This window comes from Ranitomeya imitator, chromosome 1 (assembly GCF_032444005.1).
Source record: "Ranitomeya imitator isolate aRanImi1 chromosome 1, aRanImi1.pri, whole genome shotgun sequence".
Lineage (NCBI taxonomy): Eukaryota > Metazoa > Chordata > Amphibia > Anura > Dendrobatidae > Ranitomeya > Ranitomeya imitator.
In genome coordinates this window covers 336,959,861-336,984,712 of record NC_091282.1, presented here as the reverse complement: position 1 = coordinate 336,984,712, position 24,852 = coordinate 336,959,861, and the positions used below count along the sequence as shown (strand labels likewise).

General features: G+C 45.4%; 1 protein-coding gene across 1 annotated transcript in view; it reads left to right on the top strand.

The window, feature by feature from the left end:
- The window catches only part of MYO1H (myosin IH), a 209,884-nt gene that overhangs the window by 24,814 nt on the left and 160,218 nt on the right, over nt 1-24,852 (top strand). The window contains exon 7 of the mRNA XM_069759473.1: nt 1,186-1,299. Coding sequence (XP_069615574.1) covers nt 1,186-1,299 — 114 coding nt within the window. The remainder of the gene's footprint in view (nt 1-1,185; nt 1,300-24,852) is intronic.

Here is a 24,852-nt window from a genome sequence, read left to right as displayed (position 1 = left end):
GTGGGAGTGTCATGGTTTAGGGCTGCATGAGTGTTGCTAGTTGTGGGAAGCTACAATTCATTGAGAGAACCATGAATGCCAACATGTACAGTGACATACAGAAGCAAAGCATGATCCCCTGCCTTCGGAAACTGGGAAGCAGGGCAGTATTCAAATATGATAATAACCCCAAACGCACTTCCAAGATGACCACTGCCTTGCTAAACAAACTGAGGGTAAAGGTGCTGGACTGTCCAAGAATGTCTCCAGACATCCTCAGACAGAAGGTGGAGGAGCGCAAGGTCTCTAATATCCACCAGCTCTCGGATGTTGTCATGGAGGAGTGGAAGAGGATTCCAGTGGCAATCTGTGAAGCTCTAGTGAACTCCATGAACAAGAGAGTTAAGGCAGTGCTTGAAAATAACGGTGGCTACATAAAATATTCACACTTTGTGCACAACTTGGCCATTTTCACTTAGGGGTGTACTTACTTTTGTTGCCATTGGTTTAGACATTAATGACTGTTGTTGAGTTATTTAGAGAGCACACCAAAGTTACACTGTTATACAAGCTGTACACTGACTACTTTACATTGGGTCCAAGAGTCATCTCTTCAGTGTTGTCCCATGAAAAAATATAAAATATTTATAAAAATATGAGGGGTGTACTCACTTTTGTGAGATAATGTACTTTTCTCTAAAAATTAATTTATACCCTTTGTTTAGCCTGAAATTATGAGATTATCAGCCCATATATTTTAGTCAACAGGAAAAACCATTTCAATCTTTCCATCTTTATATGTTGACATGTTGACATCCTGACTTGACTGGCTCTCTATATAAGCTGAAACCCTTTTAACCCCTTATCGACCGCCGATATGCCTTTTAACGGCGGCAGTTAAAGGTACTTAAACCACAGTGCCGCTTTTTAACGGCGCTGAGGTTTAAGGTTATGGCACCCCCAGAGTCAGAATTTCTCTGGGGTCTTGGCTACCGGGGGTAGCTGAGACCACAGAGAACATGATTCCGGTTGGTTTTTACCGACCCTGGTGTTGTGATCGCCGTTTTAACGGTGTAACGCCGACTTTAAAAAAAAAAAGTCAGATTTTCCATTTTATTTCTTTCCCCTCTGATGTGATATTGCTTTGAACTAAAGGGACAAACAATAGCAATGTGAAAATCAATCTTCTTTTGTTCCATTATTTAGAATCTTTTTGGATTAGTAGCCAGTGTCTTGCATCTGGGGAACATAAAGTATGAGGAGGACACCCATGGCCATGCCATAATTAGGGATGGCACACAAATGCAGTGGGTGTCAAAGGTATGTTCATTATAAAGATCTGTGGTGTGCGTAGTTCAGAAGAGCATGTGTTCTCACAATTGTATATAAAGATGCACTGATAGCTAAAATGCAGTACAATAATTAACATAGATTGTCTTTTTGGTATTCTATAAATTTCTATGTCATGTACAGTATGGTCAAATAGGTCCTTCACTATGAATGACAATATATAATCTTTCCTTTGAATGTTTCCTCGAATATATAAGCTTTCTGGAATACTTTTATTCTCCATAAAAAATCAATTCCGTAGCACCTTTTCTTATTTTATGTTGCGTCATTTCTATAGTATTCCTCCTGAAAATGTAAGATTACATTGCCAACTGGTTGTTGCCTTCACCTTTGGTAAGAAGTTGTGTTGAGACATGATTCTGATACTTTGCACTAATTGTACAATGTCAGGCTGTATAAGGACACTCCAATTTGACAAGGAAAATGGTAACTACCCAGTTGTCAATTCACGTATGCCTCTCCAAAAAGTATAACAGGAAAAGCACAGATCAAAATTCCGAGAAAAGATGCTTGAGAAATGTTATTTTATTTAGCATTTATGGAATGAGACCTGTTAAGAGAGAGTCTTTTAAGTTGAGTGAGATATTGATAGTAGTTTCCATTTAATAAAGAGAATGTGTCATCAGAAAAAGACCTATTTTTTATATCAGGTTTTGTGTTACATGTGTTTTTTAATAATTGTTGGTAATGTGTATATATTGTATATATAATAACTTAGTTTTCACACTGGCTTTTGAGACTATTTGTCATGTACACACTTCTCAGCCTGTGACGTGCATTGCGCCTGCATGGGTTTTTTCAAACCACCGAAGAAAGGTATCTAAGTTCCCATCTTTCTCAATCACAGGGAAGTTTTCCAAGAGCGGCCTCCTTGGAGTTACACACGTGGTCAAAATTGTTGGTACCCCTTGTTTAATGACAAAAAAACCCACAATGGTCACAGAAATAACTTGAATCTGACAAAAGTAATAATAAGTAAAAAATGTATGAAAATGAACAAATGAAAGTCAGACGTTGCTTTTAAACCATGCTTCCAGAGAATTAAAAAAAAAAAAAAAAACTCATGAAATAGGCCCGGACACAAATGATGGTACCCTTAACTTAATATTTTGTTGAACAACCTTTTGAGGCAATCACTGCAATCAAACGATTCCTGTAACTGTCAATGAGACTTCTGCACCTCTCGGCAGGCATTTTGGCCCACTCCTCAAGAGCAAACTGCTCCGGTTGTCTCATGTTTGAAGGTTGCCTTTTCCAGATGGCAATTTCAGCTCTTTCCAAAGATGCTCAATAGGATTTAAGACAGGGCTCATAGAAGGCCACTTCAGAATAGTCCAATGTTTTCCTCTTAGCCATTCTTGGGTGTTTTTAGCTGTGTTTTGGGTCATTATCCTGTTGCAAGACCCATGACTTGCAACTGAGGCCAAGCTTTCTGACACTGGGCAGCACATTTCTCTATAGAATCCCTTGATAGTCTTGATATTTCATTGTACCCTGCGCATATCCTAGACACCCTGTGCCAGATGCAGCAACCAGCCCCAGAACATAACAGAGCCTCCTCCATGTTTCACAGTAGGGACAGTGTTCTTTTCTTGATATGCTTCTGGATCGCCCCCAGAGTAGGGCAATGGGGTACTCGGCACCGGGTCCTGCGGTTTGGGGGATGTCACGGTGGCTGACTCGGTCCGTGGCCCTCAGGGGTGTCCAGTAAAAGAGTTTATATAGGGGGCGAGATGCAGTAAAGAACAAGGAGACAGCTTTGCAGTCTGTTACCTTGTTTACTGAAGACTTCAGATGGTATCCTCAGCCCGGAGCGCCAGATGACAGGGCAGGCAGAGTCCAGTCGGTCTGAAGGCAATTCCAGAGTCCCCTTATCCAGGTGGAAATCAGTAGCCTTCCTACTAGCGCCTGGGTGTTGTAGTACCTCCCTGCTTAGCTTCTCGGTAAGGTCCTCACTAGAGTTGAGCGACCTTGACCTTTTTAGAGTCGAGCCGGGTTTCGCGAAACCCGACTATCTCAAAAGTCGGGTCGAGTGAAATCGGCCGATTATGACGTAAAGTCGGGATCGACCGAAACACGAAACCCAATGCAAGTCAATGGGGCAGCATAGTCGGCAGTGAGTGGGGGCCAGGAAAACACCTAGAGTGCCCATTTTAATGTCAAAACCATCCATTTTTCTTAATGAAGCTTGTCAAGTGTAATTTACCTTATAATAATTGGAAGGCATTTGAAATTGGGGGTCATTTGGCTAAAGTTGTGGTGGGTAGGGCTGGTTCAAGTAATTAGTGGGCCCAGGAAATCTGGACCACGTCACGGCAGTGGAGCAGGGAGAGGTAAGTATTTCAACTTTGCAAGTGCTGTGAACCTGAGCAAGCAGGGGGGGCCCACTCGTTGGCATTGGCACTGGCACAGGGCCCCTCAAAGTACAGCGGTGTGTTTGCATGGCGGGGGCGCCTCCCACCGGCAGCAACACTTTTGCGTACCATGAGAGGCCCTGTGCCAGTGACGTCGCCAACTAGTATTCCTCCCCCCACCTGATGAAGGAACCTGCACTTTCATCTGCACCTTCCTGTTTGTCCCCGTGTAAGGTGGTATGGTATGCGGGAAGGGGGACCTGACTTTCAGCAGGGTCACAATCTTGCAGTGTAGCGTGCACGGGAAATGTTGCGTTATGGGTCAATGTACCAGCAGACTCATCTATCACTGGCTGGGCAATGGGCAGGATGAGGAGGAAACACAGATATAGGCCCAAAGAATAAAGTGGGCTAAATGCAGTTCAAAATTGGTAACACAGGACTAATCAGGGGGCATTGCAGTGGAGGACAACTGGAATGAGAGGCTGACACAGAGAGTAGGCCCAAATCAGTAAGTAGTCGAAATGCAGTTCAAAATTGGCAACAGTAGTAAACAGGCGGCACAGCTTTGTTCAGTGGAGGAGAACAGCAAGGAGTGGCAGACACCGATAGTAGGCCCCAACCCAACTAGTAGGCCAAATGCAGTCTAACATTAACAACTACTTAACGAGCGCCTGAAAACGGAATTTCAGGACAGGAAACCAGGAGAACAGCAAGGAGCGGCAGACACCGATAGTAGGCCCCAAACCAACTAGTACGCCAAATGCAGTTGTTCCGTTTAACCACAATTTAATGAGAGCCTGAAGATAGAAGTTCAAGAAAGGCAACCTGGAGAACACCTTGGAGTGGAACACACCATCTCTCTACACCCCATACCCAATTTGTAGGTCTAATGCAGCGTAGTTTCCAACAACTACTAAACGAGAGCCGGAAGATCGAAGCAATGGAGAGGAAACCTGGGGAACACCTTGGAGTGTAACACACCATCTCTCTACACCCCATAGCCAATTTGTAGGCCTAATGCAGCGTAGTTTCCAACAACTACTAAACGAGAGCATGAAGATCGAAGCAATGGAGAGGAAACCTGGGGAACACCTTGGAGTGGAACACACCATCTCTCTACACCCCATACCCAATTTGTAGGCCTAATGCAGCGTAGTTTCCAACAACTACTAAACGAGAGCATGATGATCGAAGCATTGGCGAGGAAACCTGGGGAACACCTTGGAGTGGAACACACCATCTCTCTACAGTGGAACACACCATCTCTCTACACCCCATACCCAATTTGTAGGCCTAATGCAGCGTAGTTTCCAACAACTACTAAACGAGAGCCGGAAGATCGAAGCTCAGGAAAGGCAACCTGGGGAACACCTTGGAGTGGAACACACCATCTCTCTACACCCCATACCCAATTTGTAGGCCCAATGCAGCGTAGTTTCCAACAACTACTAAACGAGAGCCGGAAGATCGAAGCTCAGGAAAGGCAACCTGGGGAACACCTTGGAGTGTAACAAACCCTCTCTCTACACCACGGAAGGGCTGATTCTTAGGAAGGAAGGCTGTCGGAAAGAAGCAGGGCGCGTCCGAGGGTGATTATATTCTTATTAGGTATATACTCACCCTCGGACGCGCCCTGCTTCTTTATTTGTAATGAATGTTTATTTGCAATGTGGTTTTGACTTACTCTATTTTTTTGGTAAATAATGATTTTATTATTTTCATTGTTTTGCATCTTCTTGGCAATAATATAAAGAAGACGCGACAGGACAACACTCGGTGGATGCCATATCTGTGTTTAAAATTGAAAAAACCTTTCAGTTAACTACTTGCAGGAGAAAGTTATTGTAGCTGGTGGCCATTTTTCGTACTGTACCAGATTTTTGTTGTATGTGTTTGTTTTTAATGTTAAAATGTCTGCATTTGATATCTCTCCAGTATTTTCTTTTTTATAAGCAAAATACTTATTTTTATATTTTCTGATGTTGGTTCCAGGGGTACACGGGCAGCAGTGGTGTGGTCAGTGGAGGCCTAGTGGAAGGAGTGACCGCAGACAGGCATCGAAGGCCTAAAATAATAACACATGGCTGTAGGCAATTTTAAATTGGTTCCAGGGGTACACGGGCAGCAGTGGTGTGGTCAGTGGAGGCCTAGTGGAAGGAGTGACCGCAGACAGGCATCGAAGGCCTAAAATAATAACACATGGCTGTAGGCAATTTTAAATTGGTTCCAGGGGTACACGGGCAGCAGTGGTGTGGTCAGTGGAGGCCTAGTGGAAGGAGTGACCGCAGACAGGCATCGAAGGCCTAAAATAATAACACATGGCTGTAGGCAATTTTAAATTGGTTCCAGGGGTACACGGGCAGCAGTGGTGTGCTCAGTGGAGGCCTAGTGGAAGGAGTGACCGCAGACAGGCATCGAAGGCCTAAAATAATAACACATGGCTGTAGGCAATTTTAAATTGGTTCCAGGGGTACACGGGCAGCAGTGGTGTGGTCAGTGGAGGCCTAGTGGAAGGAGTGACCGCAGACAGGCATCGAAGGCCTAAAATAATAACACATGGCTGTAGGCAATTTTAAATTGGTTCCAGGGGTACACGGGCAGCAGTGGTGTGGTCAGTGGAGGCCTAGTGGAAGGAGTGACCGCAGACAGGCATCGAAGGCCTAAAATAATAACACATGGCTGTAGGCAATTTTAAATTGGTTCCAGGGGTACACGGGCAGCAGTGGTGTGGTCAGTGGAGGCCTAGTGGAAGGAGTGACCGCAGACAGGCATCGAAGGCCTAAAATAATAACACATGGCTGTAGGCAATTTTAAATTGGTTCCAGGGGTACACGGGCAGCAGTGGTGTGGTCAGTGGAGGCCTAGTGGAAGGAGTGACCGCAGACAGGCATCGAAGGCCTAAAATAATAACACATGGCTGTAGGCAATTTTAAATTGGTTCCAGGGGTACACGGGCAGCAGTGGTGTGGTCAGTGGAGGCCTAGTGGAAGGAGTGACCGCAGACAGGCATCGAAGGCCTAAAATAATAACACATGGCTGTAGGCAATTTTAAATTGGTTCCAGGGGTACACGGGCAGCAGTGGTGTGGTCAGTGGAGGCCTAGTGGAAGGAGTGACCGCAGACAGGCATCGAAGGCCTAAAATAATAACACATGGCTGTAGGCAATTTTAAATTGGTTCCAGGGGTACACGGGCAGCAGTGGTGTGGTCAGTGGAGGCCTAGTGGAAGGAGTCACCGCAGACAGGCATCGAAGGCCTAAAATAATAACACATGGCTGTAGGCAATTTTAAATTGGTTACAGGGGTACACGGGCAGCAGTGGTGTGGTCAGTGGAGGCCTAGTGGAAGGAGTGACCGCAGACAGGCATCGAAGGCCTAAAATAATAACACATGGCTGTAGGCAATTTTAAATTGGTTCCAGGGGTACACGGGCAGCAGTGGTGTGGTCAGTGGAGGCCTAGTGGAAGGAGTGACCGCAGACAGGCATCGAAGGCCTAAAATAATAACACATGGCTGTAGGCAATTTTAAATTGGTTCCAGGGGTACACGGGCAGCAGTGGTGTGGTCAGTGGAGGCCTAGTGGAAGGAGTGACCGCATACAGGCATCGAAGGCCTAAAATAATAACACATGGCTGTAGGCAATTTTAAATTGGTTCCAGGGGTACACGGGCAGCAGTGGTGTGGTCAGTGGAGGCCTAGTGGAAGGAGTCACCGCAGACAGGCATCGAAGGCCTAAAATAATAACACATGGCTGTAGGCAATTTTAAATTGGTTACAGGAGTACACGGGCAGCAGTGGTGTGGTCAGTGGAGGCCTAATGGAAGGAGTGACCACAGACAGGCATCGAAGGCCTAACATAACAAAAATGTCAATACAATGGTATTGTCAGTGGCAGGCATTGAAGGATGTCAGCGCATAGACTAAACATTGGTGGAGCTGTGAGATAATTTTGCAAGTGGTAGAGCACTGTTTGAGCTGGGGTGGGGGGAAACTGTCTTGTGGCCGGCGGTACAGGCCCAGTGCCCCTCATATTACAACGGTGTGTCTGACGTTGGGTGCGCACCACCACCGCCAGAGACACTTTATTGTACTAGGAGGGACCCAGTGGCAGTGCCGTCGACCAAAAGCGGGCTCACCCACCTCTTCAGACAAACTGCACTCTCACGGGTGCTGTCGCCAAGTGTCGATACCACGGCCCCGTGTGGGGAGTTTGGCCATTTAGTGAGGTGTAAACATGTCGTATGCTGGACAATCAGGTGCAGAAAATTACGAGATTGGAAAAGGCATTCAGAATAGTCCACAGGCAAGACCTTTTCATAGGAAAGCTAGGTGTCAGCCGGGCAAGGTGGGGCAAAAGATTTCGAAATCCAGTTGTGGTTCATTTTAATGAAGGTTAGATCATCTACATTTTGGGTAGCCAGACGAGTCCTTTTTTCTGTTAGTATTGAACCTGCAGCACTGAATACTCTTTCTGATAGGACACTAGCTGCCGGGCAAGCAAGCTCCTGCAATGCATATTCTGCCAATTCTGGCCAGGTGTCTAATTTTGATGCCCAGTAATCAAATGGGAATGACGGTTGAGGGAGAACATCGATAAGGGATGAAAAATAGTTTGTAACCATACTGGACAAATGTTGTCTCCTGTCACTTTGAATTGATGCTGCAGTACCTGTCCTGTCTGCGGTCATAGCAAAATCACTCCACAACCTGGTCAGAAAACCCCTCTGGCCAAAGCCACTTCTGATTTCTGCCCCTCTAACTCCTCTGGTCTGCTGGCCCCTGCAGCTCGTGTGAGAACGATCACGGGCGCTGTGTGCAGGGAATGCCAGAAGCAAACGGTCAACAAGAGTTGATTGTTTGGTTGCTAATATTAGTTCCAAGTTCTCATGTGGCATTATATTTTGCAATTTGCCTTTATAGCGAGGATCAAGGAGGCAGGCCAACCAGTAATCGTCATCATTCATCATTTTAGTTATGCGTGTGTCCCTTTTGAGGATACGTAAGGCATAATCCGCCATGTGGGCCAAAGTTCCAGTTCTCAAATCTGCGGTTGTGCTTGGTTGAGGGGCAGTTTCAGGCAAATCCACGTCACTTGTGTCCCTCAAAAAACCAGAACCCGGCCTTGCCTCGCCACCAATTTCCAGTGGCCCCGGAAAAGCTTCCTCATTAAAAATATAATCATCCCCATCATCCTCCTCGTCCTCCTCCTCCTCTTCGCCCGCTACCTCGTCCTGTACACTGCCCTGGCCAGACAATGGCTGACTGTCATCAAGGCTTTCCTCTTCCTCAGCTGCAGACGCCTGATCCTTTATGTGCGTCAAACTTTGCATCAGCAGACGCATTAGGGGGATGCTCATGCTTATTATGGCGTTGTCTGCACTAACCAGCCGTGTGCATTCCTCAAAACACTGAAGGACTTGACACATGTCTTGAATCTTCGACCACTGCACACCTGACAACTCCATGTCTGCCATCCTACTGCCTGCCCGTGTATGTGTATCCTCCCACAAAAACATAACAGCCCGCCTCTGTTCACACAGTCTCTGAAGCATGTGCAGTGTTGAGTTCCACCTTGTTGCAACGTCTATGATTAGGCGATGCTGGGGAAGGTTCAAAGAACGCTGATAGGTCTGCATACGGCTGGAGTGTACGGGCGAACGGCGGATATGTGAGCAAAGTCCACGCACTTTGAGGAGCAGGTCGGATAACCCCGGATAACTTTTCAGGAAGCACTGCACCACCAGGTTTAAGGTGTGAGCCAGGCAAGGAATGTGTTTCAGTTGGGAAAGGGAGATGGCAGCCATGAAATTCCTTCCGTTATCACTCACTACCTTGCCTGCCTCAAGATCTACAGTGCCCAGCCACGACTGCGTTTCTTTCTGCAAGAACTCGGACAGAACTTCCGCGGTGTGTCTGTTGTCGCCCAAACACTTCATAGCCAATACAGCCTGCTGACGTTTGCCAGTAGCTGCCCCATAATGGGAGACCTGGTGTGCAACAGTGGCAGCTGCGGATGGAGTGGTTGTGCGACTGCGGTCTGTGGACAAGCTCTCGCTTCTGCAGGAGGACGAAGAGGAGGAGGAGGGGGTGCGAACGGCTACAGCCAATTGTTTCCTAGACCGTGGGCTAGGCAGAACTGTCCCAAACTTGCTGTCCCCTGTGGACCCTGCATCCACCACATTTACCCAGTGTGCCGTGATGGACACGTAACGTCCCTGGCCATGCCTACTGGTCCATGCATCTGTTGTCAGGTGCACCTTTGTGCTCACAGATTGCCTAAGTGCATGGACGATGCGCTCTTTAACATGCTGGTGGAGGGCTGGGATGGCTTTTCTGGAAAAAAAGTGTCGACTGGGTAGCTCGTAGCGTGGTACAGCGTAGTCCATCAGGGCTTTGAAAGCTTCGCTTTCAACTAAGCGGTAGGGCATCATCTCTAACGAGATTAGTCTAGCTATGTGTGCGTTCAAACCCTGTGTACGCGGATGCGAGGCTAAGTACTTCCTTTTTCTAACCATAGTCTCATGTAGGGTGAGCTGGACTGGAGAGCTGGAGATCGTGGAACTAGCGGGGGTGCCGGTGGACATGGCAGACTGAGAGACGGTGGGAGATGGTATTGTTGCCACCGGTGCCCTAGATGCAGTGTTTCCTACTACGAAACTGGTGATTCCCTGACCCTGACTGCTTTGGCCTGGCAAAGAAACCTGCACAGATACTGCATGTGGTGCGGAAAATGGTGGCCCTTCACTGCCGGAAGGGATGTTGCGTTGCTGACTAGCTTCATTGGCCGAGGGTGCTACAACCTTAAGGGACGTTTGGTAGTTAGTCCAGGCTTGCAAATGCATGGTGGTTAAATGTCTATGCATGCAACTTGTATTGAGACTTTTCAGATTCTGTCCTCTGCTTAAGGTAGTTGAACATTTTTGACAGATGACTTTGCGCTGATCAATTGGATGTTGTTTAAAAAAATGCCAGACTGCACTCTTTCTAGCATCGGATACCTTTTCAGGCATTGCAGACTGAGCTTTAACCGGATGGCCACGCTGTCCTCCAACAGGTTTTGGCTTTGCCACGCGTTTTGGGCAAGATACGGGCCCGGCAGATGGAACTTGTTGCGATGTTGATGCCTGCTGCGGCCCCTCCTCCTCCGCTTCAGAACTGCTGCCGCCTGCACCCTGTTCCCCCAATGGCTGCCAATCGGGGTCAAGAACTGGGTCATCTATTACCTCTTCTTGTAGCTCGTGTGCAACTTCGTCTGTGTCACCGTGTCGGTCGGTGGTATAGCGTTCGTGATGGGGCAACATAGTCTCATCAGGGTCTGATTCTTGATCAGCACCCTGCGAGGGCAATGTTGTGGTCTGAGTCAAAGGACCAGCATAGTAGTCTGGCTGTGGCTGTGCATCAGTGCACTCCATGTCAGATTCAACTTGTAATGGGCATGGACTGTTAACTGCTTCACTTTCTAAGCCAGGGACGGTATGTGTAAAGAGCTCCATGGAGTAACCCGTTGTGTCGCCTGCTGCATTCTTCTCTGTTGTTGTTTTTGCTGAAGAGGACAAGGAAGCGACTTGTCCCTGACCGTGAACATCCACTAACGACGCGCTGCTTTGACATTTACCAGTTTCACGAGAGGAGGCAAAAGAGCTAGAGGCTGAGTCAGCAAGATAAGCCAAAACTTGCTCTTGCTGCTCCGGCTTTAAAAGCGGTTTTCCTACTCCCAGAAAAGGGAGCGTTCGAGGCCTTGTGTAGCCAGACGACGAACCTGGCTCCACAGCTCCAGACTTAGGTGCAATATTTTTTTTCCCACGACCAGCTGATGCTCCACCACTACCACTACCCTCATTACCAGCTGACAATGAACGCCCCCAGCCACGACCTCTTCCACCATACTTCCTCATTGTTTTAAAAACGTAAACAAACTAACGGTATTTGTTGCTGTCACACAAATTACACGGTGAGCTATAACTTCAGTATGATTTAGCTACCCCTTTACAGGTGAGTGAGACCACAACGAAAATCAGGCACAATGTTACACACTCTGTTGTTGGTGGCAACAAATGAGAGAGATGCCACACACGCAGGACTGTCACTGAAGCACAAATGTAAATATTAATCTCCCACTGATTTGATTTTTTTTTTTTTTAAGGGAGACTTTAGGAAAAAAAAATAATAGAATAAAATGATTTTTTTCAGGAAGAATTTAGAAACCAAATAAAATAAAATGATTTTTTCAGGGAGAATTTAGAAAACAAATAAAACAAAAAAAGGCTTTCTATGGCCCACTGAGTGAGAGATGACGCACACAGGAGTCAGGAGTGGCACACAAGCCCAGAGGCCAATATTTATCTCCCACTGATTGATGTAGTGATTTTTTCAGGTAGATTTTGGAACCCAAATCAAGCTAAAAAAAATAATAGGCTTTCTATGGCCCACAATTGGAGAGAGAGAGAGAGATGGCACACCCAGGAGTCAAGACTGGCACACAAGCAGAAAGGGCAATATTAATCTCCCACTGATTTGTTTGTTTTTTTTTTTTTTCAGGGAGACTTTAGGAAAAAAAAAAATAGAATAAAATGATTTTTTCAGGAAGAATTTAGAAACCAAAGAAAATAAAATGATTTTTTCAGGGAGAATTTAGAAAACAAATAAAACAAAAAAAGGCTTTCTATGGCCCACTGAGTGAGAGATGACGCACACAGGAGTCAGGAGTGGCACACAAGCCCAGAGGCCAATATTTATCTCCCACTGATTGATGTAGTGATTTTTTCAGGTAGATTTTGGAACCCAAATCAAGCTAAAAAAAATAATAGGCTTTCTATGGCCCACAATTGGAGAGAGAGAGAGAGAGATGGCACACCCAGGAGTCAAGACTGGCACACAAGCAGAAAGGGCAATATTAATCTCCCACTGATTGTTTTTTTTTTTTTTTTTTTTCAGGGAGACTTTAGGAAAAAAAAAATAGAATAAAATGATTTTTTCAGGAGGAATTTAGAAACCAAATAAAATAAAATGATTTTTTCAGGGAGAATTTAGAAAACAAATAAAACAAAAAAAGGCTTTCTATGGCCCACTGAGTGAGAGATGACGCACACAGGAGTCAGGAGTGGCACACAAGCCCAGAGGCCAATATTTATCTCCCACTTTTTTTTTTTTGTTCCAGGGAAAATTTATAAACCCAATAAAAAAAATAATAAATAGGCTTTCTATGGCCCACTATCTGAGAGACAGAGAGAGATGGCACGCTTAGGACTGGCACACAAGCCCAAAGGCCAATATTAATCTCCCTTTTTTTTTTTAAGGGAGAATTTATAAAACCAAAAAAAAATAAATAAATAGGCTTTCTATGGCCCACTATTTGTGAGAGAGATGGCACGCTCAGAACTGGCACACAAGCCCAGAGGCCAATATTAATCTCCCACTTTTTTTTTTTTTTCCAGGGAAAATTTATAAACCCAATAAAAAAATAAAAAAAATAAATAGGCTTTCTATGGCCCACTATCTGAGAGAGAGAGATGGCACGCTTAGGACTGGCACACAAGCCCAAAGGCCAATATTAATCTCCCACTGATTGATTTATTGATTTTTTTCAGGTAGAATTTAGAACCCAAATAAAGCAAAAAAAAAAAAAAAATGGGCTTTCTATGGCCCACTGAGTGAGTGATGATGCACACAGGAGTCAGGAGTGGCACACAAGCCCTGAGGCCAATATTTTTCTCCCACTGATTGATGTAGTGATTTTTTCAGGTAGATTTTAGAACCCAAATCAAGCAAAAAAATAAATAGGCTTTCTATGGCCCACTGAGTGAGAGATGACACAGACAGGGATGGCACTCTAGCAGAAATGTCAATCTTAATCTCCCACAAAAAAAAAAAAAAAACAGGGAGTGTCCTTCAATTACTATCTCCCTGCAGTAATCTCAGCCAGGTATGGCAGGCAGCAATAAGGAGTGGACTGGTGCACAAATTAAATAAAAAGTGTGTACAAACCAAAAAGATAGCTGTGCAGAAAGGAAGGAACAAGAGGATTTGTGCTTTGAAAAAAGCAGTTGGTTTGCACAGCGGCATACACACAGCAATGCAGCTATCAGGGAGCCTTCTAGGGCAGCCCAATGAGCTACAGCGCTGAGGGGGAAAAAAAAAAATGTAGCTTCCACTGTCCCTGCACACCGAAGGTGGTGTTGGGCAGTGGAAATCGCTACAGCACAAGCGGTTTGGTGGTTAATGGACCCTGCCTAACGCTATCCCTGCTTCTGACGAAGCGGCAGCAACCTCTCCCTAAGCTCAGATCAGCAGCAGTAACATGGCGGTCGGCGGGAACGCCCCTTTATAGCCCCTGTGACGCCGCAGACAGCAAGCCAATCACTGCAATGCCCTTCTCTAAGATGGTGGGGACCAGGACCTATGTCATCACGCTGCCCACACTCTGCGTTTACCTTCATTGGCTGAGAAATGGCGCTTTTCGCGTCATTGAAACGCGACTTTGGCGCGAAAGTCGCGTACCGCATGGCCGACCCCGCACAGGGGTCGGATCGGGTTTCATGAAACCCGACTTTGCCAAAAGTCGGCGACTTTTGAAAATGAACGACCCGTTTCGCTCAACCCTAGTCCTCACAACTCTTGTGTATGTTCTGGATGTTATTTCTTCCTCTCTGTCCCCTAGATGGTGTGGATAGGACAAACCCGTATGACTGATGGCCTGAGGCTTGTTTACAGGGACACTAGAGACGCCCCGACCCCCACAAGTTGCCACCGTGTCTTCTTAGGTGTTTAGGTCGGACAGCTAACTTGGAATTGACTGCCCTGCCAGTCTCTGGAGCAAGGCTTAAAGACAGTTGCTCCCTCGGTGTCCCTGGCTACCGGCTCCTGCGCTTCAGAAAGGAGCAGCTTGTTCCTGGCTGATCTCCCTCTGGTATTTCTCTCTCCTGTGCCCTGCTTTCCTGCACACTCTCTGCAGGATGTTCACCTTTTTGTGTCCTTTCCCAGGAGTTACAGCACGTCATGCCAGCAGAGCTCCTCTTCTTCTGTCTGCCTGGCAGGAACTGAACTCTTTCCCTCCAGATCAGGATGTTAAACAGGGAAGTTCACCCTAAACAGGCTTAGAGCTCCCCCTTCTGGTCTGGAGTGTGAACATGTTGTATGTGTGTAATACCTGGATGTGGTTGTCTTTCATTGCCTTCAGACATGACATCACTTCTCCCCTGAAAGGATAATGACATCACTGCGACGACCAGGACACTGGGGCGCAGCACTTCATTTTTCCATCTGTGAACATAGAGCTGATGTGCCTTGCCAAAAAGTTCAATGTTTGTCTCATCTGTCCATAGGACATTCTCCCAGAAGCATTATGGCTTGTCAACATGTAGTTTGGCAAATTCCAGTCTGGCTTTTTTATGATTTTTTTTTTCAACAATGGTGTCCTTCTTGGTTGTCTCCCATGAAGTCCACTTTGGCTCATACAACGATGGATGGTGCGATCTGACACTGACGCTCCTTGAGCTTGAAGTTCACCTTTCATCTGTTTAGAAATGTTTCTGGGCTCTTTTGTTACCATTCGTATTATCCGTCTCTTTGATTTGTCAGCAATTTTCCTCATGCGGGCCACGTCTAGGGAGGTTGGCTACTGTCCCATGGATCTTACATTTCTAAATAATATGTGCAAATGTAGTCACAGGAACATCAAGCTGCTTGGAGATGGTCTTATAACTTTTACCTTTACCATGTTTGTCTATAATTTTCTTTCTAATCTCCTGAGACGATTCTTTCCTTCGCTTCCTCTGGTCCATGTTGAGTGGGTCATTATCCTGTTGCAAGACCCATGACCTGCAACTGAGACCAAGCTTTCTGACACTGGACAGCACATTTCTCTATAGAATCCCTTGATAGTCTTGAGATTTCATTGTACCATGCACAGATTCTAGACACCCTGTGCCAGATGCAGCAAAGCAGCCCCAGAACATAATCACCAAACAGCACAGTGAGTATCTGTAGCCCTATATACAGGCCCACTCACTGATTCCAAGACTGTAGACACCAGTGATGCTAGTTAGTGGACACACCTTGATTTAACATGTCCCTTTTGTCACATTATTTTCAAGAGTACCATCATTTCTGTCCAGGTCTATTTCATGAGTTTTTTTTTTTATTCTGTGTAAGCGTGGTTGAAAAGCAATGTCTGACTTTAATTTGTTCATTTTCATAGATCTTTTATTTATTATTGCTTTTGTCAGATTCAAGTTCTTTTGTGACCATTGTGGATTTTTCTGTCATTAAATGAGGGGTACCAACAATCTTGACTACGTGTGTATATGTTCCCCTCATCCCTATCCTGATACACATGGCCCCCACATCCTTACCCTGCTATGCATGGCTCCCTCATCCCTATCCTGGTATGCATGGCCCCCTCATCCCTATCCTGGTATGCATGCCCCCTCATCCCTATCCTGATGTGCATGGACCCCTCATCCCTATTCTGGTAGGAATGGTCCCCTTCATCTCTATCCTGGAAGGAATGAACGCCCTCATCCCTATCCTAGTATGCATGGCCCCATCCCTATCCTGGTATGCAGGGCCTTCATTCCATCCTAGTATGCATGGCCCCATCCTTATCCTGGTATGCAAGACCCCCATCTCCTCCTGGTATATACGGCCTCATCCCTATTCTGGTATGATTGGCCCTCATCCCAGTCCTGGTATGCATGGCCCAATCCGTATGATTGGCCCCCAACCACCCCCATCCTGGTATGCATGGACCCATCCTTATGATTGGCCCCCACCCACCCCCATCCTGGTATACATGGCTCCTTCAGAAAACATAAAAAAATTAAAAAATTTGACTTGCCTACCGGCGCTCCCTCGTATCATCTTGTTCTGGTGCCAGCAGCTACTTTATGGTTGTAAGCAGCGCATGGCAGGGACGTCACGCACTGCTCACAAGCAGAGCACAGCTGCTGGAATACTCACTGCTCCCCACGCCAGGACTGTGCACGCAGAGAGCAGTGAGTATTAATTGCTCTTCAGGAGCACGCACAATGTCAGCGTCCCTGCCATGTGCTGCTTACAAGCATAAAGCAGCTGCTGGCATCGGAACAAGATGCTGTGAGGGAGCACCGGGAAGGTGTGTGTAATGGTTTGCTTTTTTGAATGTTTTCTGATGGGGCCTTGCTTACCAGGATGGGGGTGGGTGGTGGCCAATCATAAGGATGGGGCCATGTATACCAGCACCGAGGCTGGGGGCCAATCATACCAAGACGCTTTTAAAGAGAAAGGAATATTAATTTCCCTCCATGCCCATGGGTGTGGAATGCAGTGAATATTCATTTCTATTTAGCAGCGGGAACAGGAGTTAGCCGCAGCAGCTGGCTCCAGCCTCCTGTGACCCACTGCTCCACCGATGCTGCTCCCCCACCTCCCCACCACAGCCAGAGGCGGTACATCCGGACCATAAGACGCATCCCCCCTTTTCCTCCACATTTTTGAAGGAAAAAAGTCTTATAGTCTGAAAAATACTGTAACCGTCTCAGTCTGCAGTATCCTGTTTTCCCTGAGGGTAGGAGAGTAAATCATGGAGCATATTAGCCTTTCAGCTTCCACCACATGTGAATACTTCTCTTTGTGTAACCCAACTTTTTATAGTCAGGACCATAGGCTCATATTTTCAGGATGACCTCAATTGGTCTATTTAAACGATGCTGAGTATGAATGGACGATGAGCCACGTTGTGCCCTTTCAAATACTTGTGTCTTCCTACACCTTCTAATACAGTCCATTTGCTAACCCCTCTCTAAGCTTAGAATACAGGAGCTAAATTGCCAGGATTGACACCTACCTGCAGCAAAAGCACCTTGGTCCTTACAATACAGGTATATGCAGTCTGACCCTTGTGTCGTCTAAATGTAACTCTACTGCTATTATGATTTCCCTTATTGATTATATATTTCCTTCACACTATTTTAGACTCATACTTCCCGTCCTTTCAGGAAGAGTTTTCCGCAGTATCGTTATCATCAGATGCAGGGGTACCAAGTCAGGTAACACCTCTGTATACTGCTGATAACCCATGATCCACCAATCACAGCAGGTCAATAGGTGATGCCACAGCTCCTCAACAATGATCTTTGGGTTTATTCATTAGATTCTTCAATACAAAATATAAGGTCAAAGTCAGTCTATTGCTGCTAATGTACATGTGAGCTTCCTGAAACAACAAGAATTGTTAGTGTAGCTAGCGTGAAAATTGCAAGATTTCTAATTTATATTTGTAATAGTGAAATGTAAAAAAACTGCCAAAAATGTTTTGAAAATAAATTTAATATAAAAAAAACTGATTTAACAGTAGGTCATTTTGCGATGACACATATTCCCCTTAAAAGAATAATAAATAGATTTAGTGTGACACAGTAAGTTTACAAACATCGCAATGAAACTATTGTTCTTATTCCATGAGATTTTTTTGTCAATATAACTAAGTGATGATGTTGGTTTCAAGTTCCTTATTAATTACAGTATCAATCAAAAGTTTGGACACACCTGTTCTTGCAATGATTTTCCTTGTTTTTATTGGAATATGCACAATGTAGATTAAAGGTGATGGCAGAAAATTCATGAATGGACACATATGAAAACAATGAGTAAAGAAACGTGTGAAACAAAACAGAATATGTGAGGAATTTATGATTCCTCAAAGTGCTCTTTTTTACTCTGATGACAGCTGTACACACCCTTGGCATTCTCTTAACCCCTTCAAGTCGCGGCCCTTTTTCATTTTTGCGTGTTCGTTTTTCGCTTCCCTCGTTCCCAGAGCCATAACTTTTTTATTTTTCCGTCAATATGGTCATGTGAGGGCTTATATTTTGCGGGACAAGTTGTACTTTTGAACGACACCATTGGTTTTACCATGTCTTTTACTAGAAAACGGGAAAAAAATTCCAAGTGCGGTGAAATTGCAAAAAAAGTGCAATCCCACACTTGTTTTTTGTTTGGCTTTTTTGCTAGGTTCACTAAATGCTAAAACTGACCTGCCATTATGATTCTCTAGGTCATTACGAGTTCATAGACACCTAACATGACTAGGTTATTTTTTATCTAAGTGGTGAAAAAAAATTCCAAACTTTGCTAAAAAAAAAAAAAAATTGCGCCATTTTCCGATACCCGTAGTATCTCCATTTTTCGTGATCTGGGGTCGGTTGAGGGCTTATTTTTTGCGTTCCAAGCTGACGTTTTTATTGATACAATTTTTGTGCAAATACGTTCTTTTGATCGCCCGTTATTGCATTTTAATGCAATGTCGCGGCGACCAAAAAAACGTAATTCTGGCATTTCGGATTTTTTTCTCGCTACGCCGTTTAGCGATCAGGTTAATGCTTTTTTTTAATTGATAGATCGGGCGATTCTGAACACGGCGATACCAAATACGTGTAGGTTTGTGTTTTTTTTTATTGTTTTATTTAGGATGGGGCGAAAGGGGGGTGATTTAAACTTTTATATTTTTTATATTTTTTTCATATTTTTAAAAACATTTTTTTTTTACTTGTGCCATGCTTCAATAGCCTCCATGGGAGGCTAGAAGCTGGCATAGCCTGATCGGCTCTGCTACATAGCAGCGATCATCAGATCGCTGCTATGTAGCAGAAATGCAGGTGTGCTGTGAGCGCCGACCACAGGAGGGCGCTCACAGCAGACCTGCATCAGTAACCATAGAGGTCTCAAGGACCTCTATGGTTACCTTCCTGATGCATCGCCGACCCCCGATCATGTGACGGGGGTCGGCGATGACGTCATATCCGGCCGCCCGGCCGGATGCGGTAGTTAAATGCCGCTGTCTGTGTTTGACAGCGGCATTTAACAGGTTAATAGCGGCGGGTGAATAGCGATTTCACCCGCCGCTATTGCGCGCACATGTCAGCTGTACAAAACAGCTGACATGTCGCGACTTTGATGTGGGCTCACCGCCGGAGCCCACATCAAAGGGGGATTCACGGCATGCGCAGTAGATGTACGGCGCATGTCGTGAAGGGGTTAAGCAGCTTCATAAGGTCTCCTGGAATTACTTTCCAACAGTGTTGAAGGAGTTCCCAGTGGTTGAAGTAATCCGAAACAATCTAATTTGGGCTGAAGTCAGGCGATTGTAGAAACTATGTCATCGGATGCATAACTACTAGTGATGAGCGAGTAAACTCGTTGCTCGGGTTTTCCCAAGCACGCTCGGGTGATCTCCAAGTATTTGTTAGAGTTCAGTGATTTAGTTTTCCTTGCCGCAGCTGCATGATTTACGGCTGCTGGACAGGCTGAGTACATGTGGGGGTTGCCTGGTTGCTAGGAAATCCCCACATGTATTCAAGCTGTCCAGCAGCCATACATCATGCAGCTGAGGCGAGGAAAACTAAATCTCCGAGCACTAACAAATACTCGGAGATCCCCCTAGCGTGCTCGGGAAAACCCGAGCAATGAGTATACTCACTCATCACTAACAACTACACCTATCTCATTCTTGGTCACAAAGCCCTTACATAGCCTGCAGGTGTTTTGGGTCATTGCCATGCTGGATATATATGCCTTTAATTTGGAATAAATCATCAATAACTCACCCCCACACTGTCATACTTCAGTCAAAGGGTATACTTTTAGGAATCTAAGGTTTAACACATATTTTAGTTGATTTCAAATATGTTACTTTACTCCTTGTTTCCATATGTCTCCTTTGTGGGATTGCTGCCCAGTCTTAAGCTACAAAGTGCAAAATTCCAATATGAACGAGGAAAGCCACTGCATGTACAGATGAGTTCAAACATTTGACTGGTACAGTATATGTTTTATATACATACAGTGGGTGAAATAAGTATTGAACACGTCACCAACTTTCTTAGGCTAGTTTCACATTTGCGTTAGAATCTGCAGCGTTTAATCCGCAACCGCAAATGAAGGAAAAACTGCTTTGAAACATGTACAAACGCAGCGTTTTTTAGACGCATACGTTAACGCATGCGTTTAAAAAAACGCTGTGTTTTCACGCTTTTCCATGCGTTTTGCATGCGTTTGCGTTTTTTGTATGCATGGTGAAAAATTTTAACAGAAACAAAATCTAGATAAACGGACACCGCCAATGGGACTACAGTGGGTGTGTATTATGGGATATCTATATACAGACCCTTGGACTGCTGAAATCTTCACAGTTTGCTACTGTATCCTGTGTCATGATGGATCTTCGCTTGGAGAGCTTTTATTTCAACCTGGATTTAAGCATCAAGCTGTTTCTTGCCTGTGCGTTTGCTTGGGAGCAACAAAGAAATAGAGTACGACAGAGAAGGACACTTTTGGTGACACCCCATTATTGAACTCCGGGAGAGCCGTGGAGCCTACCACACGCTATATGGCGAGCTTAATGCCAACCAGGACAAATTCCCGGAATATACCAGAATGTCTCAAGACTCTTTCCAGGATTTGCTTGGTCGTGTCCAAGGAGCCATCCGGAGACAGGACACCCAGCTCCGTATAGCGACTCCAGCAGAGGAACGTCTCCTGGTTACATTAAGGTACGTAATAATTCTAAACAAATGCCAGTCATAATTATTATTGGTCTGCCATGTATTATTTGTATTTTCTTTAGGTCTTTAGCTAAACACCACCATAAATGGAATTGATTGTAAATTTATTTTTTTATTCTTATTTCAGATTTCTGGCAACCGGAAAGAGCTTATCATCCCTCCACTTTCAGTACCGGCTTGGAATTTCCACCCTGTCTGGAATAGTTGCGGACACCTGCCGGGCTTTGTGGAATAATCTCCGGGATGAGTTTATACCCCTACCCACGGAGGACATGTGGATTGAAATTGCTGAAAAATTCTGGAGTGTGTGTGATTTCCCCAACTGTTTGGCAGCGGTGGATGGAAAGCACATACGCATTATCAAACCCACCAGAACTGGATCGGAGTACTTCAACTACAAAAAATATTTTTCAGTTGTGCTCATGGCAATAGCAGATGCGGACTGTGGCTTCATCGCCGTGGACATTGGAGCTTTTGGCCGTGGGAATGACTCACAGACTTTCAAGAACTCGGATATGGGCCGACGTGTGTATGGAAGAAATTTTAATTTTCCACTGTCATGACCTCTCCCCAACACTCAAGGCCCACCGATGCCATTTGTTATGGTTGGGGATGAGGCCTTTCAGATGTGTGAAAACTGTTATGATCTGGTGGCCTAGGAGCAGCATGTGACGTACTCTGGAGAAGGTGGTACCTGTACTGACCGCAGACCCTGAACTTAGCACCGCAACTAGAAGTAGCCGTGGGATGTACCTAACACTCCCTAGACACCTCGACACAGCCTAAGGACTAACTTCCCCTAAAGATAGAAACGGGAAAACTATCTTGCCTCAGAGAAAATCCCCAAAGGATAGACAGCCCCCCACAAATATTGACTGTGAGAGGAGAGGGAAATGACATACGCAGACTGAAATCAGGATTAGCAAAGGAGGCCTTTCTAGCTAAAAAGAAAGAATAGGACAGAGAACTATGCGGTCAGTATTAAAACACTAGAAAATATCCACCACAGAAAATACAAAACTCCACATCTGACTAAAGACATGGAGGGTATATCTGCATCTCCAGAGATACAGCTTGGCTGCAAAAAATCCTAACACAGACAAAGCTGGACAAGACAAAACATGAAAATGCACAGAACTATAAGGCCCACAGCATGTGGACAGCAAAAACAAAGCCAGAGCTTATCTTTGTTGAAAAGAACAGCAAACAGGAGAGACCAGTCAGGGATGTGAATCCTCCAAAAACAATGGACAACTGGCACTGACTAAAGGATAAAGCAAGACTAAATAGCCCAGACCAAATTGCAATTTGTCCAAGTGGACACACCTGATAAATGCTGCGATCCAAAGACAGCAGCACTACCACTCATAACCACCGGAGGGAGCCCAAGAGCAGAATTCACAACAGAAAACCTACTGAAGCCATATTCCTGTCGGGATTTGAACCATACTAAAAGGATTTATAACTACAGACTGACCAGGGCCCGAAGAACAGTGGAGTGTACCTTTGAGAGTCTTGTCTCAAAGTGGTGCATTCTTGTGACAGTGATTAATCTAAAAATGGAGACAGTCGATGAGGTGGTCAAAGCCTGTGTGGTTCTCCACAATTACATAGTGGCTAAGGAGCGACCCAACATTGAACTGGATGAACCCATTGCAAACCCATTGCCAGATTACCAGCATCACCCGCTGTGGTCAACAGTTGAAGTTGGCCACATGCGAGACCAATTTGCTGCCTATTTTGATTCTGATATTGGACGTGTGGCATGGCAAGACAATATTGTGTAAAATTTCCTGTTTGGTTTTGGCCTGTACCAGTTATGTTTTAAATGTTAATAATATTTTTTGTTAATAAAATTTGTGTTTTGCTATCTTGACCGAGTCTCCTATGTATTTCCTCTAAAAACCACTTATGTTGATAGTGGAAAGGTAGTTGACGTCATTACGTCCATGTTCTGCAGTATCTATTGGACGCAGACTGGAGAGAAGATGGAGGTATAATGAAAAGCAGATATACACTCATCAAGTCAGGTGTCAGAAATAATCAATTCATTTGCACAAATAACAGCCTCATGAATTAACTATTTCTGACACCTGTCCAGGTGAGTATAGATATGCCTTGTATGACCTACATCGTCTCTTCGGTTTGTGGGAAATAGATTACGTACACTGAAGAGAAAATGGAGGTTATACAAGGCAGTTCTCTACTCACCAGGTCAGGTGTGATATATAATGAGTTCATGATGCAGAGTTTTGTGCATCATGAACGCACTATTTATGACACATGACCTGTTGAGTATAGTTCTGCTTTGTATTACCGCCATTTTCTCTTCAGTCTGCGACACAGATTAATCAGACTGAAGAGATTATGGAGAAAATACAAGTTATATTTTTTTTTGCCACCTCATAGCTCTATACCAAACACACAAAGTGGCAGTCTTGTACTTTTTAACTAATGGAGCTATGATTTGTGGGAAAAAAAAAAAAGTGTGCGGCGCAGTGTTTTATAGGCGCACGGTGTGTGTTGCTGAAGGCGAAATACACAAATAACCAAACATTATTGGGGGCAAAAAACATTATTACTTAATTTTAAATCCAAAAAAAAATTAACTGCACCTGCTTGGAGGAGAGTGACGGAACTGGGGGGTGTGTAGCTGTGAGGCCTGGCTAAGTGTGGACGACGCAGGGGTGGCAGGAGAAGGGGCAATCAACGTAGAGGGATCTGGGAGTTCGGGGATGGGGCTTGACACATGAGAGGGCTGAGACACACTGGAAGGGTGAGACAAACCTGACATTTCAGACACATTGGGAGGTGAGGGGGGAGGAATAGAGATTGTCCGCTGTTTCTTTTTCCCTTTTTGGGATCGGCACTGCGGTCTGGGGAGCCTCGACGGGCTCATTTCTTGCGGCCTGGTCATAGTGGCCAGACTGTCAGGGTCTTTGTGCTGCTGCTGCTGCATAGTTGCTGTTGGAGGTTGGAAGGCCATGCCAGGGTCCTGCTGCTGTGGCATGGTTGTTGAGCGGAAGGCCATGCCAGAGTCCTGCTGCTGCATGGTGGAGAGGAAGGCCATGCCAGGGTCCTGCTGCATTGTGGTGGTGGAGCGGAAGGCCATGCCCGGGTCCTGCTGCTGCATGGTGGTGGCAGTGGAGGAGGTCCAAGCAGGAGCAGCAGTTGTCATGGTGGTGGCAGTGGGCTGTCCAACAGCATTCGACATGGTGGTGGTGCTGTAGTGGTGTCCGGCATTGTGCTTGGAATGGAGGTGGCCGTGCAGTGGTATGCAGCAGAGCTCGGCATTGATGTCAAGCGTGACAGTGTTGGCACTGTCTGCTGAAAATACCAACTCTGCTGCATAGCCTGCACGTAAGCAGCATTGCAGGCCTGCATGACACTAAGCTGGAGATCAGGAGTAAGGTGTTCCAACATGCCCTGTTCAATTTGATTGAAAAAATGATGTGCTGGCCTCTGGAGGTCGGCTTTCACTTGGTCAAGGCTTTTGGTGACCTCCTGGATATGTGTATTCATATTGTTTATGGCACTATCTAGTCGGTCACCCATCGCCTTGAGTCCATCATGACAGACTGAGCTCATATGCAAAAACTCAGGCATGAGTGACCTGTCCGAGGCCCTCTG